The following is a 16,887-nucleotide window of genomic DNA, read 5'->3' on the forward strand; positions in this document are numbered from 1 at the left end:
CTTTGTTTTGGGAAGGGTCAGCTCTTCCTCTCTTCCGTATCCGTGTAGGATTTTGGTGTTCAGCTCTCATTATGAATGCACACTCTGGCTTTTCGCAGTTGGGGCTCCAGAGGTGAGCTGCATAAACAATGCGTTCACCTGCCCGCTGTCTCGGCTGGAAATTTCCAATCTGTCCCTTGCCTCTCCCATCACAGAGACAGCAGAACTGGCACGTGAATCTGAAACTTGCACCGTGTTCAGACACTTGGGGTCTGGGAGCTCCTACACACCCCTGTCAAATGGTTTTATCGCTTTGAATGTAGAGGATATCAGATCTCTCTTTGGTTACTGCCCTGGTGCCTTTGCGAGCATTATTTGGCGCATTAGCTGTTCCCCGACACAGAACACGAGTTGGTGCCAGCTCACTTGATGTGCATGCAGATGTGAATTGCAGCCAGAAGATCATCACTCAGATAACAAATAAGCGGTTTAACTTTCTGAACATAGTAGTCATAGAAACCTTCTACGCAACTGCATTATGTACATCTGTTGAAGCCGTGTTATATGCACTTTTAGGCTGTGATCAAAAGTAGCCATGCTCTTTTGCATGTTTTGCCTTTTTTTATTATTATTTTAACCTTATTTGTTATCTTCCCTTCAAAATGAAAATGCAATGTCTTTTTAAGTAAACGAAACAGCAAACTCAGCGCGTAGATAAGGGTGTTGTGTCATGATTGTAAAGGCTTGCTGTGTCCAAGCAATGACTGGTTTTCTGATGGATAATTTGATCTAAGTTGTGTTGCTTCTGGCCTCAGATACTTTAATTTACTTATTTACTTGGACTGATTTAATATCATCTCAAACTTGTAAACTTGTGCTTAATAACTGCTGATAGAGTCTTCTAACTGTGAGATGAGTACTCTTAGTGGTTGAAGAAAACTTTAAGGTTGAACAATATTTTCATTCTAGCATCAAAACTTAAGGTTTCCATACTATTGTATTTATTTTCTGTAAAGCGGTGGATGTGCCTGTGCATTCTTCTACACTGAGAAACATAATAACTGAAAAATATCAGAAGGTTATTAATGATGACAATAGTATAGTGCCCTGCAGTTTGAACAGACATATCCAGAATGTGCACTGCCCGATTTTAGCCTCAATGAAATGAGCAATATAGGCCATTCTGGGAGATGTTCAGAGGTGAGAGGCTGAGATGCAGCATCCCGGTCCTGCTGAAATGGGCAGCTCTTTGTGAGTGGTATCAGTGGGATGACGATTTCGTCAAGTAAGACTGAATGACCCAAGGATGGAAAGATGGCCTTGAAATCCCAGGCTGGTTACATGTGAATCTGTATTTCATCAAATAAAATGTAAAAAATAATTTTAAAAAATTATATCAGCTTTCTCAGGACGTCATCAGTCATCTTCTTGAGCAACCCCTGTCAATGCTAGAACAAGCTTTTGGTGGATGGGCTGAGGAAAACGCCAAAAAACAGCTTCTGCCAGACTGAAAGGGAAAGCGAACTCTTAATTCAGGAGCTAATTGTAGCCCATCTAAACTTAAAATATATTAGTTTAAGTGTCTCTGAGTGCGTTATGAGTTCATCTCAATTTGACATGAGCTTTTTGAAACTGGCTTTAATGTTAAGTAGTTTCATGAATGCATAAACTTGAATGGATAAAACATGATCTTTCTGCCGAGGAGTTTCGACTGTGACTAAAAAATGGATGCGTTTCATCTGATTATTTGCAAGTTGTAGCCTGAGCTGTTTGAAATAATAATGACTTGTGAGACCAGTAAGGGTCTTCAAGAGCCTGGCTTAAGTGCTATGTGAGCTGTACATAATAAAACCAGTGACACTTGGAACCTTCAACTCTGTTGAAAAGACCTTGTCTAATCAAAATTTGAGAGCCTGGGCAAAGTAGCTACACAGAAGCAAGTTTTTATAAAGAAACTAAATGAATGGAAACCCAAGTTTTAACGGAGGATAAAGTGCATTAAAATCTGATCGGCCGAAGCGTCAGGTGCAAAGAAGTGATTAAGCCAACTTTTAATCTGTTATTCAAAAGTGAATAGAAGAAATGTGGATTTTCATTTTGTGGATTCCTTGCATGCTGAAGTTTTGGTTGGCTTTGGAAAATGCAAGAAAATGTCAGAACGACACAATGTGTTGTTGTCACCACAAGGAAAGAGCGGTGAGTCTGAATTCCATGTGAAGTGAAGACCCTGATTCCTGCTGCTAATAATATTGGCGGTTTCCAGGAGCACATTAGCAGCTCCGGCTTTCATTTCCCCTCATTTCTTATTGGTGCTGTGAGGTTTTCGAATAAGGAGTCAGCTCATATGCTGCTGCTCTTGCCTTTTTATTTTTTCCTGGTTTCTCCAAATGAGAATTTTGAATCTTTCCTTTCATTCTGGTAAATAAGTGGTGACCTCAATTCCAAGGCCTTTTGAATTAATGCTGGAGGTTATCAGTATGCGGCCCTTTGCTGCTCTTATGATTCGTGGCCGCTTAAATTGTTCCTCTTTGGATATGACATGGTACAAATTGCAGTCATCCTTGGCACCCGCTGTTAGTGTTGGTCGTCATTAAAAGCCAAACGTGAGTGCTCTGCGATGGTCCTTGTCACCGTGAGCCAGCACTGGTTATCTACTGAACGTTTAAATGTTGTGAGCTCCAAGCCTTTCTTGGTTTGGGGTTTTTTTGGTTGGTTTTGGGTTTTGTTTGGGAGTCCTCGCTAATGAAAACCGAGCAAATGTATTGTTTTCCTCTCTCTGCTTCCACCGGGAAGGTGAATCAAACATGACTACTCACCACAGAAGTGTGGTGGATTTAAGAAGGGAAAGAATAGACCTCAGTGGAATTTGTGCCGTGAGGTTTTTGGTTTGGGTTTGTTTCGTGTTGGTTTTTTGTTGTTTTGGGGGTTTTGTTGTGTTTTGTTTGGGGTATTTTGGGGGTTTTAAATTGAAGGGTTTCCCGTGTCGGTGAATGCTGGAAAGGTCTCAGAGGCAGGAGCTGCAGAAACCCAACAAGAGTTACTTGATCTTAATTTTCTGCCTTCCCCTCTGTCGCTCCCTCTCAACACACAATATTAAGGCAAAACCGATTTCATTTTCTCCTCAGTCAACTGAAACACATTCTTTTCTGCGATGCCAGCAATGAAATGTATTTTCCAAGTTTAATTAGCAAGTCAAACAATAACACAAATGCTTCTGCAGCACTTTGCTAAAGGTTCTGTATCCTCAGTTGAATACAAAGGTCTTGGAGAGCATGTGCTTCATCTTTTGTCATTTGCAGAGAGCATCCATGTAATATTTTTTCTTGTGGCTTTCACAAGCAAGCTGACTGATAGCTGGTTTGTTCTCTATTTCAGGTCGTGGAGACTAATTTGGTTGCTTTTGACTGTCACTGGATCATTATAAATGAGGTAACTGTCAAGCGAACGTTGTCGTGAACCATGAATCCTGTTTTCAGACTTATTGACAATATTCGTGCCGATGTTGCCTTTGCCAAGAGGAAGCAGCAGCTATGACAAAGTTCGGACATGCTGAGGTGGTGTTTGATAAAAATAGACTGACAAGTTCTTGGACTTGGCTGTTTTGTCTCGCCTGTTTTAAACGCAAGTCCTGGAATGAATAAATGGAAAATCAAATGGAAAAAAACCAACCCTTTCCTTCTGAGATTTCACATTTGACTTGAGCTGTGACTGTATTTAGAGGATCTTTTTAGGGTCTTTTTTAAAATGTAATCTTTCGTAGTGGAGTGCTTGTGTTTGATTTATATTTTAATTATTTTCTCATTAATAATAAGAATAGTAAAATCCCATCTTTCCCTTTCCTTTAAGAATTCCCCTAGAATTCAGTTATGGTTGACACACAAACCTGTTGATAATAGCGAAAGGCTTTTTGGCATATTGCTGCATCAGGTCATATAAGAACGTTCATGAAAGGAAAAGAGAAATAAAGTTAAATGAATGCCCTGTTCTTAAACTGTGAAATAGATTCTTCCATGAATGTTTGTCAGCTAAAATAGGACAAGTCGAGATGTGAAGTGACTTTGCGTATAAAACATTGAGCAGTGCTGTTGTTCTTAGATTTGACGATGTTCAGACTTTTGTGCAAAGCAATTTAGGTCCAGACCAGCTGAATTCCCTGGGGAGAAAATTCTCCCCTAACGTGTAAATCGTATGGCTTATGTATATTCTCAGGATAAAAGATTGCTTGGAGATATTGCATGTAAATTCCAGTTCTACTGTGCACCTCTGTTTTCATACTTAATTGCTAGATTTTCACCTCTGTTTTCATACTTAATTGTTAGATTTTCATTAGTACGGCGTGCTAATAGTAAAAGAATTTAATCCAAATCGAAAGTAGTCCGCCGTGAATCTCTGTAGCAATAGACGAGACAACAGTTTCTTAGGCAGAGCTTAGATATTGCCTTGCTGTTCAAGTTAAAGACACTGCCACTGGCCTTTCGTTTAAAATGTTATTTGAATTGGAAATCTCAAAAGAAGATGCTTGCTTTTAGCTGTGTCAGCTTCTCCACCCTCCAAAACCAAGATGAAAACAAGGATCCATTCCTAGCGTGCATGCCTTCTCTTGGCCACTTACGTAGCTTACTTTCAAGCTCTGTTTGTTTAAAAATGCTAATAATCTCAATATTTTACAGACACAAAAGTCAGACAAGCAATAGACAAGATTTGTAGATAACAACATAGAAAGAATCATGTTTTGCCCTGTTTTTCCTTCTTGCTATGGTCAAATTGCAACAGCAATGTGAATATTTCCTGGATGCAGAATGTTGCATAACATTTCTTGCTTATTGCAATGTTTTACTGGGTCAGTAGGGATCGCAGTGCCTCCCATTCAGGCTGCCCAGGGAACTGGTGGGGTCACCATCCCTGGAGGGGTTTAAAAGGCGTTTAGATGTGGTTCCTTAGGGACGTGGGTTAGTGCTGGAGTTGGGTTCAGTTATGGTTGGACTCCATGGTCCTGAGGGTTTCTTCCAACTGAAATGATTCTGTGATTTGGAAATGCAGTGATTCACAGACCCCTCTCTGTGTGCTATGTGAAATCCTTACCTTCACATCCAAGTCCATTTGACATGGTTGTCCATGAGCTGTTGATGGCCATGGTACCTCAATATGACCCACATGATCTCAGAGCTCTGCCTGCTTTGCTGTTTACGTGGATCTTTTTTGACATCTCGGACAACTTACGCATCTATATGTCCTCCTAATTTGAAATTCTAAGATGATCTGTTACAGTGAAAATGCGTTGCTTTGCAAAATCCACATACGATTCAAATAATTCCTTTTATTGAGAGACTAAAAGGAGCTGGCATTGTATTTCCTTTTCCACCACTGTGCCAAGGGGATACAACACACGTACTGAGTATAGGAATAAAGAAGGAAATACCACCTTCAGTTTTGTGATCAGGAATCTCCTTAGGCGTTGTGAGGTAGAATCTGGTATTTGAATTGCTCACTTTAAATGCTATAATGCCTAGAAAAGAGTTCCTTAATTTTTGTTGTCCCATTAGTTGCTATTTTATGTAATACAGCAAATTTGCTTGAAGACTGTGTATCCTAATAGAAATGCGTGTGTGGGAGGAGGGGGGTTGTTCCCATAAAATGAAAGGGTTCATAATTTGTTAAAGCATAATGCATCGTATTAGCCCTTTGCAAATAGTACGAATCTCTTCTGATCAGTGCAGACAGCTGAGGAAACATCCTCTAAATAAATGTTGCTATTTCTTCGGGGCCTTAAAGCAGATGGTTCAGTTCCTTATTTAAAATTTGCAGGAGTCATAGATTTGAATACAGTCATGAGAAAATAGGCCTTAGCAAAATGTGCAAATGGATTTCTCACACTCTGTCGCTCTGTCTGTCTGTCTGTCTCTGCCCGCTGCTTCTCCTCTGCACAACAGTAAATAGAACCTCGAAAAGCCCAGAGTAGTATAATTGTAGTTCTTCCGTGATTCTTAAATAGCAGGTATGCAGCAAGCTTAGATTTTTAGTGAAACTTAAGGAGCGTTTGCATGATTTTCATCACTTTTCTTTCTTTTGCTCTTTTTAAATGAAAGAAATGTCTTTTTTTGCTTTCAAATTTCATTTTAAATCCATATGTTGCTCAAGGGTTTTCCTTTGTTAAAGCATTCAGGCTCGTCTTACTATGCCCAAGGCTACCACCAGTTCCTGGTGGTAGTTTACTGGTTCCTGGTATAGTTTACTCCAGGATGGCCCCAAACACTTTCCGGTGCCTACAGTTACTATCCAGGAGGGGAAAATACTACTGTACAAAAGATTGGTTGGATTTCATCTGCTATAATGAGCACAATTCTGGCCAGGAACGGACCGCATGCACAGCAAATCTAATTTGTGTGACGAGAGGCTGGAAAGGGTGGCTTTATAGCCTATGAAGACAAAGACTGAAAGAGGATGTGCTCTCTGTTTATAAACACATAGAGAGTGAGAATAAATGCATCGTTGTCAAGGGCCAGAGGACCAGGTTGGCACAAGGACAAATGAGTTCAAATTGCCCGTGAATAAACCGAGGGCAAAAGTTAGTAGAAGGTTTCTAATTACCAGAGACATCAGGCTGGAAAAACTCCTTGGAGGAGAAAAACCAAACCAAAACACATCTTTTATTGAACAGCTTATGGAAAAACATCCAGCATCTTTGCCCATCGTAGCGCAAGAGAGAGGACTGGAGGACCAAGTGTAGAGCAAGACTATGTTCTAAGCTCACTCAGCTAACTCAGGTGCTAAAATCACAGCTCAGTCCCAGGAGCTTCCATAATGCTGCATTTTAATATGGATAATTGATTAGTAGTAACGTGAGGGGTTCGTTTGAACTCCTGAATCTTCCAACGGCCACAGCGTAGGCTGCTTATCTTAAAGTAATTAGGTAAAGCTGAATGGCATTATATATTAGGTGTCCGGTATATAGTCTTGCTTCCTACTGATATGTCGAGGTGATCCTCTTCAGTTCCCTTAATTCATCTATAAAGAGCAATTAATTTAAAATAGCATTTCTTTCCCTATTTATTTGCCCACTTGGAGGAAATGGACGCCTCATTTTATTCTAATTCCGTTTGAAATAGGACAACTTCCCCTTTATTCCAAGTTCAGACCAATAAAAGAAAGGTTTGGAACTATATATTGAACTTCTGCTTTTTCCAAAAAAAAAAGCCCATGTAACCTAAGCTAAATTTATCCAGGTGCCAGCTCAGTTGGACTTGGGGAACAATGTTTTGAGGATGGCTTTTTTTGACATTTGGTGCTTGCGTAACAGATCATCTGCCATCCTTATATCATTATACTGTATCCTCCTTTGAAGTGCAAATGAAAATTGTTTCCTCTCATACAATAGTTGCTTTATATAGTTTTCTTATGTCAGATCCAAAATTCAAGAATGAGAGATGATATTAGAGAGTCATTAGATAAAAGGCTCGTCAGTCAATGCCAAGTATTAAAAAAATGACAAAGAAATATATAGCAAATGACTCAAGTTGAATTTGGGTTTGCATGGCATTGCTTTGTTGTTAACCTAAAATCTGGATTTATGAGATAATCAGTGGAATTCACGGCATTAAAATAATAGCTGTCATTAACCTATTGATGTATAGATCTCCTTGGCAACCATACCAAAATCTCTGGTGTTTGTATTCTGTTATTAATTCCCAGGTGATGTATAAAAATATGATGAGGCGATAACCTAAAGGTTAAAATGAGGACACTCCAATTAAAATACACCAAAAAGTGCTGAATAGACATAAAAATGCACTTTTGAGGCAGGAAAGACAAATGTTTGAGCAGATGAAAGTCAGAATCTGTCTGAAAGTTTCATTTGGCAACATAACATGGTCATGCAGGTAGTGGGGTTTACATGATTAGGATGAATCTAATGGCCTTGCATTTACAGCTTGTGCACGGCCTAAAATGAAACAAGGAAAACTTTCTAAAGAAAGGATATAGTTGAAAATCAAGCTAAGTTTCTGAGCTTTCCTTTCGAGTTCCATTGGAATTATTATAAAAAGAATCCCACGCATTTTGCTAGAACAGCAGTTTGTATTTTTTACCTTGCGGCTAGTGAAATGATACAGACTAAATGGAAAGACAGCATCTTAAGCTGAGAGAAACCATTATCTATGGTACATTAAGAATTAATCGAGCAGAAATGCAAGATATTACACTGGGCACAGCTGATGCCCTGTGTTATTTTTGTTTGCAGAAAAATCGCTATTTTGTAAAGAACATTAGTAAGAGATTAATTTGGAATCTATGACAATCTGTGAGGAATAAAAGACTTTTACTGAGGTCAAGAAGAGCAGAAGTTAAAATGTACATCTCCTGTGTTTTTCTTCAGAAATGAAGAGGGAATAAACAGCTACCAGTATGGCCAAAGTTGCTTCAAAATGATTAAAGAATGTTAGATGAAGCTCAAAAAAAAAGCCTAAATTATGGGGACGGTTGTCTTGACGTTTAAGGAGCTGCTGCTTCAAAAACCTTGGCTTCCTTTTCGCGAGGAAGATTCTGCAATTTGAGTTCAAACCTATCTCCTGCTGTCTCCTAAGCTCTTGATCACGGGTATAGATGGGGAAGCTAGAGGCAAAATAGATGCTGGTGTTTAGTTCTGGGTGTAACAGTGCAGATGTGCCATGTCCTTTGAGAAATGGAAAGCTAGAGATGGCCAGTTGAGAATGGGAAGTATTCAATGAACTGTTGCTGAATGGAAGGGCTGGTAACAGGAGCTCCTCAAGCACCTCCCTTTCTGGGGGGGGTATCCGCAAATTTAAACCCCTAGAAAGCCTGGGGCATCGGCCTCTGTAATTAATTATGGGTGATGGACAGATGTTTCACCATGTTGGAAAATGGATTCTAGTTAAAAAGATGGAGCGATTTTGTGGATTCATTCCCCTGCTTTATAGAGAAATGCAGACACAGGAGTGCTGTGAAAGCGGCCAGCTGAGCCTATTGGAGAAAAAGCCGGTGTTTAACTAAAGCTTAGGTTCTTATGGGAAGGTTGGAGTCAGTTGCTCATGAGCTCTTGCTCCATGTTCCCCGAGGGCCTCGCCGTTCAATGGTGTAAAACACTGTGTTCCCAAACTGCCGGAATTTGTACTGGGTAAAGAGCTGTCTTTCTCGCTTCCCTAACCTGCCTTGAAGTTAATGTATTAAGCTTAGTTTTTCACATATTGATGTTTTTACTTCTTCTAAGAGTGTGTCCATAGAGCTGAGCGTTCACCTGAAAGCCTTAATAGGTACCCTACAGAGTAAGAAGTTGGGTTTAAATGAGGTCTTCCTATAAACAAGTGTGTACACACCTAGAACACTCTAACGCATCTTGTTTGCCCTTTTGGTAAATAACGTTTGCTAATGTGCACATTGTGTGTAGGTTCTTGATGTTCTGCTTCCAGGAAAATGAACACTTAAGGCCTGAATAATTGTCTGTACCTTCACAGCTCCCAAGTAATGCTGCACTTAGAAATATATCATGCTATGGCTTCCTACGGGTTTACACATTATCTGCTGGGGATGCTGTGAAACGCTTTTAAGTAAAAGATCAAAGGTAAAAGGAGAACAATGAAACTAAGCCCAGTTACATCTACAAAGATTCAGTGAGGTTTGGGCACAGTGCATGTTAAACTTTAGCAATTATCCTAAGGGTGTTATGGCAGTGGTTTAAATGAGCATGCAGATGTTCTGTCTGAGGCTACGGCAGAGCTTGACAACAGCCTCATAGCAATCACACGCCTCTCGGTCCTCTCAGCGAACCTTCTGTTTGTAATCTGGTGGTAACATTGCTGCGTTTTAACTGTTGTGCATATCCTCTCCCTTGCCTTCTCTTCCAGGAAATAAACGATGTGGATGTGCAGGAGCTGGTGAGAAGGTCAATTGGAAGGTTAACAATTATCCGACAGACATTTCCAGTCCCCCAAAACATAAGTCAGCGTTGTTTCCGTGGCAACCACCGGATATCTTCATCACTGTGTGATCCGAAGGACCCTTTCTCCCAAAGCATGGAGGTAGTTCATAAACCGGTCTGCTCTCACCTGGGAACTCTCTTTATAGATACATTCAAGGGTTTTCCCCGGGGGCTTAGTGTAATATAATTTGTATTTTTCGTGTCCTCTCAGACATGAGGTTTAATGTAGCGTGAACAGAAAATACTTGAGTGGGGCTTGAGTGGACGAGAACAACTCATCCGCTACACAGAAAATAAGTCAAAAAAAGCCACCTGATCTCTAGGCAGTGGGGTATATGCATATGCACCCAAATCTATGCCTGTGTTACATAGAGACCTTATTTGCGGGATTGTTAATTACAAATCACAACTAAACTCCAAGAGCCTTCCTACCACAGGTCACCCTCCCCCTGACTTGACTTTTTTTCCAAGAGCAATTCCTCTATCTCCCGTATCTGCTTGGGCTTCATCATGACAAAGCTATGGCAAATTAGAAGTGTGAAATTGGCTGAAGGTGTCGATTCTATTTTCGGATTTTCTTCTGCATGGTCGTTTATCGAGTTTTAGAAAGACTGACTGCATTCGCAGCGATGCAGGAGGAGCGTATCTGACTTAGGAGCCAAGAGCAATCACCTTGTGACGACGAAAGACAAGGAGTGAGAGAATAAGAGAGGTGTTGAAGGGTGTCCTTTCTTTAAATAAGAATATGCAAGGGTGAAAAGGATAAGTGTGGCTGGTCTTGCTGGATTTCAGGTTAGCTCTGAGAGCTTTTGCCTCCCTGGAGGTGTTTAAAGGCGTTTAGACAAGGTTCTTAGGGACGTGGTTTATTGCTAGAGTTGGGTTATGGTTGGACTCGGCGATCCTGGGGGTTCATTCCAACCGAAATGATTCTACGATTCTATGAATTGTTCACAATGCAGCCAGTAAGCAACTGTTGATGAGACGGAAAACTTGAGCTGTAGCACACTGCATGGAGATCCTCTTGGGGTTCTTGAGATGAACAGGGCTGTGTAAGTTAAATAGATGCACAGGGTATCTCTAGAGGCTGTTTGGGAACTGTGAAAATTCCTTAGGTTGTGCCATTCACAGTATCACAGTATCACAGTATGTTTGGGATTGGAAGGGACCTCAAAAGCTCATCCAGTCCAATCCCCCTGCTGGAGCAGGAACGCCTAGGTGAGGTCGCACAGGAATGTGTCCAGGCGGGCTTTGAATGTCTCCAGGGAAGGAGACTCCACAACCTCCCTGGGTAGCCTGTTCCAGTGCTCTGTTACCCTCACTGAGAAGAAGTTCTTTCTCAAATTTAAGTGGAACCTCTTGTGTTCCAGCTTGATCCCATTGCCCCTTGTCCTATCATTGTTTGCCACTGAGAAGAGCCTGACTCCATCCTCATGGCACTCACCCTTTATATATTTATAAACATTAATAAGGTCACCCCTCAGTCTCCTCCAAACTAAAGAGCCCCAGCTCCCTCAGCCTTTCTTCATAAGGGAGATGCTCCACTCCCTTAATCATCTTTGTTGCCCTACGCTGGACCCTCTCCAGCAGTTCCCTGTCCTTCTTGAACTGAGGGGCCCAGAACTGGACACAATATTCCAGATGGGGTCTCACCAGGGCGGAGTAGAGGGGAAGGAGGACCTCTCTCGATCTACTGACCACCCCCCTTGTAATACACCCAAGGATGCCATTAGCCTTCCTGGCCACAAGGGCACAGTGCTGGCTCATGGTCATCCTGTTGTCCACCAGGACCCCCAGGTCCCTTTCCCCTACACTGCTCTCTAATAGGTCATGCCCCAACCTATACTGGAACTTGGGATTGTTCCTGCCCAGATGCAGGACTCTACACTTTCCCTTGTTAAATTCCATCAGATTATCCCCCGCCCAACTCTCCAGCCTGTCCAGGTCCCGCTGGATGGCGGCACAGCCTTCTGGCGTGTCAGCCACTCCTCCCAGCTTAGTGTCATCAGCAAACTTGCTGATAGTACACTCAATTCCCTCGTCTAAATCGTTAATGAATATATTGAATAATATTGGCCCCAGTACTGACCCCTGAGGCACTCCACTAGATACTGGCCTCCAACTGGACTCCGCACCATTGACCACCACTCTCTGGCTTCTCTCTTTAAGCCAGTTTGCAACCCACCTCACTACTCTATTGTCGAGACCACACCTCCTCAATTTAGCTGTGAGGATGCTGTGAGGGACTGTGTCAAAGGCTTTACTGAAGTCAAGGTAGACCACATCCACCGCTCTGCCATCATCCATCCACCTTGTTACATTCTCATAAAAGGCTATGAGGTTGGTCAAGCATGACTTACCCTTGGTAAAGCCATGCTGACTGCCCCTAATGACCCTCTTATCCCTGATGTGCCTTGAGATGGCACCAAGGATAAGCTGTTCCATTACTTTCCCAGGGACAGAGGTGAGGCTGACCGGTCTATAATTACCCGGGTCCTCCTTCTTGCCCTTTTTAAAGACTGGAGTGACATTTGCTTTCCTCCAATCCTCGGGCACCTCTCCCGTTTCCCAAGACTTGGCAAAAATGATGGATAGCGGTCTAGCAATGACTTCAGCCAGCTCCCTCAGCACCCGCGGGTGCATCCCATCTGGACCCATGGATTTATGGACGTCCAGACTACTTAATTGTTCCCTAACCCAGTCCTCATCGACTAAAGCAAACTCCTCCATTAACCTGGCTTCATCCGGGGTCTCAGGGGTACAGGGTTCCCCAGGACATCCTCCAGCGGAGTAGACAGAGACAAAGGCGGCATTCAGCAATTCTGCCTTCTCTGTGTCTTCTGCCACCAGGGCACCCACCTCATTCATCAGTGGGCCTACATTGCCTCTGGTATTAGTTTTATCTGCTATGTATTTGAAAAAGTTCTTCTTGCTGTCCTTGACCCCTCTCGCCAGCTGTAATTCTAAGGAGGCCTTGGCTACCCTAGCTGCCTTCCTGCATCCTCTAACAGCAGCCTTATATTCCTCCCAAGTGGCCAGTCCCTGCTTCCATGACCTGTAAACTCGCCTCTTCTGCTTGAGCATACCCAACAGATCCCTATTCAACCACGCAGGCCTTCTGGCTCCCTTCCTCGACTTCCTACGTGTGGGGATGCTCTGATCCTGAGCATGGAAGAAGCAATCTCTGAATGCAATCCAGCTCTCTTGGGCCCCTTTTCCTTCAAGCAGTCTTGCCCATGGGGTTTCCCTCAGCAGGTGCTTGAAAAGGCCGAAATTAGCCCTGCCAAAGTCCAGGGTTGCAATTCTACTTGCTGTTTTGTTCCTGCCACACGAGATGCTGAACTCCACCATCTCGTGGTCACTGCAACCCAGGCAGCCCTCAACCTTTACTGCTTCAACCAGACCCTCTTTGTTAGTGAGGATGAGATCCAGCAGTGCACCTCTCCTGGTCGGCTCCTCCACCATCTGCATGAGGAAGTTATCATCAAGGCACTGGAGGAACCTCCTGGACTGTGGCTGGCTGGCTGAATGGTCCTTCCAGCAAACATCAGGGAAGTTAAAATCACCCACAACAACCAGGGTCTGTGACTGTGAGGCCACTCTCAGCTGCGCATAGAAGGCCTCATCAACTTCCTCAGTCTGATCTGGTGGCCTGTAATAGACACCTACAACAGTATCACCCCTACCAGCCTGTCCCTTGATCCTGACCCATACACTCTCAACTCGTTCCTCATCTGCTCCTGGGCAGAATTTAGTACATTGCAGTTGCTCTCTCACATAGAGAGCAACTCCACCACCACGCCTGGCTGGCCTGTCTTTCCTGAAAAGGGCATAGCCATCCATGACCACATTCCAGCCATGTGAACTGTCCCACCACGTTTCTGTAATTGCCACCAGATCATAATCTCCCGACCGAACATAGGATTCTAACTCCTCCTGCTTATATTCTGTGTGGTCCTAGGGGGCACTTGAGTAGTCTGTGGATAAAGCGTAAAAACAGAGGCTGTAGTTATTTGCAGCCACCACAGATTGCAAAGAGCAGTTTTCAAGCATAAAGTTATTAACTACAACAAGGCAAAAAATAAGAATCACATATCAATGGGAGGCTTCGTGTGTTCATTTCTTTTTCTCTTCAACTTCGCTTACATCTCATTTGGGCTTCAACAGTGAACTGACTCTAGGGAAGAAAACTTGTGGAAATCAAAGTTTATCCTCTACAAATTCCATTGAACATGTTAAACTGGACCTTATACATTAAGCTGTGCTTCTTGATCAACCTATAGCTAGGAGAGCTATAATATTCCTATTAAAAGCTTTCAGAATGTTTTGGTTCAAAGGAATGATGGCAACTTGACTGGTTTAAGTGTTCTGCACAGTTGAGTTGCGTTTTTTGTGCTGCACTGCATTAGTAGCTGAAACAACACTAAAAAATGAGAGGAAGGAAAATTCTGACACGGTTTTCCCTGTGTCTTTGTATGATGCACAGACCTTTTAGGAGCTGTGGGGTTTGTTCACTGTCTAATTATTCTCCCCAACAATATTATAAATTAACTTCTGTTCCATTGGGGAGTTGAAACAGTTTCTAAATTGAAATTTCTGATGATTTTTTTTTAATGCCATCATAGTGTGGCTAATCAGGAATATTCTCTGGAAATTACAAGGGTGGATTTCTTGATTTATTTTTTCTCAATTACTCCCCCTGAAGTCTGTGTGAATAATGATTTTATTTTCAGTACCTTTATTAAAACGCTGACAAATATTTTGGTGAAGCCCTCTTATTGTGTCTCTGGGGTTGTCCCACTGAAAACAACAGCTATGCATTTGTATCATTTTGGAAGCTGAAAACTGGATTCACAGAAGTATTCAGTACCATAACCCTTTTGTCTAAAACCTGTGTGCAATATTCTAGGTATACATAAAATAAACATGGTTAATCCAGATCAATCACTCATACTTAATCTAATCGCTAAATACCTTTCTTCTACAATATGGAATAAAATATCCTATCTGAACTTGGAATTGCATCAACAGGAGGTAATGCAGTTGGACACTTCTTGGTAATCAAGTGTCCAAGGATTAGTCTAAGAGACTTGGAATGAATAAAGCATCGCTAATAGATACCAGGCAACACGTTAAATGCCCCAATAAGTTTCCGTGGGAAATGAATAAAAGTGCAAAGTGACTTTAAATTACGGCCCCGCTCTGTGCATCGGGACGGCTGCTAATGAAGCATCCTTGTGGTAGTGACAGGGAAGGCAGAGAGGCAGAAATTAATCGCAGTGTCTTTATCAGAGATTGATTGCTGTGAGTGTTCAACCGAACTATTAGTGAAGGAACAACAATGCTTAATAATTGCTGAACTCTGTACTCCCGAGCCCTGTTAATACTCACCGAAGGCCCAGCTATATTACTCTTAGATTAGCCAGCGCATCCTTCCTCATGAACCGTGACAACCGTCTTCCATTCCCATGATTATTAGGTTACGGGAGCTACCTTGAAAGCAATGTCATTTCATTTTGTCAGGAAATGATGACCTAGCATCTGTAGCCCTTCATGTACCAATTTAGTCTCATTACTGACCTTATTGTCTCTGCTCCCTAGGCATTGTGGCTTTTTTGTTTTGTTTGTTTTCTCTTTATAGAATAATATTTCCTCACAGCATGGTAATAATTCCTCCTCTTCCCCACCAATAAATGTCCCTGTGGTGCTTACTTTGGGGAAAAACAGTTTTATATGAAATGCTTTGAATTCTTTGTAGGTTTACAACACACAGACAAATCATCCAAGTTATTTTAAAAACGCTTGATTAATCTGAACCCAGATCCTCAATCTGTGCTATTAATCCTGCCACTCCCAGCGATGCCTGACCTGTGCATCTGTGTGAAGTGAATTCGTTCCTGGGCGAATACTGACATGGAAATATTCACGGTCACTGGGGAAGCTCAAACAACAATAGAGAAGCATCTTCCAGAAAGAGGGAGTGAAGGATCATTGTCATCTAAATAAAAAGGGAAATGAGGATCAAAGTTGTGTTTGTTTGTGGTATTAACACTGTAGAGGTGTATTGTGTTCCCTACAAAGCCAGAATATTTTCCCGTTCTGAACTTCTTCCTTCTTTAAAGGTTCCGAGCAGACCATCCGTATGGAGAAACCCTTACGCAGAGCAGTCAGCATATTCCACAATCCTAGGAAATGTCTTTTGGCTTCTCTGTCACTGGTGGACAACAACCAGCCAACCAAACTAACAAAGCCAAAACCAGCAACCTCAATTAGCAAATTGCTGCTGGGTAATTTATTTCCAGGCACTAGGAATGCTGTACAGCCCCCTTCACATTCCAGCCGAGGAAACGGCGTTTCCCTCAGTAACTTCAGTCCCCGTGGCTTCAGATGACCAATAGGTTATCTAAAAATAATATTCCCAAAGGTTCTTATCATTTCTCTTCCCGAGAAGAGGTTTCTCTTTGTAATACTGTTACCGGCTTAAATGTTCCTGCTGCTTGAGGACAGAAATAAAACTGTATTGTAAACTACTCGTTTCATGAATTCTGATCTTCTGCTCTTTTACGTTATGTTTTATCTTTCACATCTGGCTTTGTACTGTGAGCATTTAAAAATACACATCTAGAAACAGTACATGGGGAAGTGGAACGGACACACAAGTGAATTCTTGAGTTCACCTCTTCTCTCTGGGGTGCCAAACTGGAACCTCCTCGCACCATTCGTGTGCAACTGTGCTTCACAGTGAAATATCTACATGTTTCATCAGTAAGAGTTTTGTCCTGCAAGGAATTAACAGCTGCTCACAAATACTCTGAGAGGGAACATTATCAGTTGCAGAATGAGAAAGATTTCACAGCGTTATATTTCATTACAGAAATTGCCTCGATCAGAATTGGCTGCAAAAATCAGGAACAAAAACCCCCAGTGAAATGATTCATTTTAAATTCCCAGAGCTTCTATTTTTCAAAAGAACAAAACAA

The 16,887-nt window shown here is 42.0% G+C and overlaps 1 protein-coding gene across 9 annotated transcripts in view; it reads left to right on the top strand.

Annotated features, from left to right (window-relative positions):
* GRID2 (glutamate ionotropic receptor delta type subunit 2) overlaps window positions 1–16,887 on the top strand; it is a 554,341-nt gene that overhangs the window by 366,752 nt on the left and 170,702 nt on the right. For 8 of the 9 annotated variants that reach the window (XR_011738959.1, XR_011738960.1, XR_011738961.1 and 5 more), the window contains exons 5-6: window positions 3,355–3,408; window positions 9,837–10,010. Coding sequence is in view for 4 of the 9 variants with exons in the window: in XM_065837720.2 (XP_065693792.1) it covers window positions 3,355–3,408; window positions 9,837–10,010 (228 nt within the window). In the remaining 5 variants the exon portion in view is untranslated. The remainder of the gene's footprint in view (window positions 1–3,354; window positions 3,409–9,836; window positions 10,011–16,887) is intronic. The other variant, XM_071808263.1, reaches the window with a different exon arrangement.

The sequence above is a fragment of the Patagioenas fasciata genome, chromosome 4 (genome assembly GCF_037038585.1).
Source record: "Patagioenas fasciata isolate bPatFas1 chromosome 4, bPatFas1.hap1, whole genome shotgun sequence".
NCBI classification, from domain to species: domain Eukaryota; kingdom Metazoa; phylum Chordata; class Aves; order Columbiformes; family Columbidae; genus Patagioenas; species Patagioenas fasciata.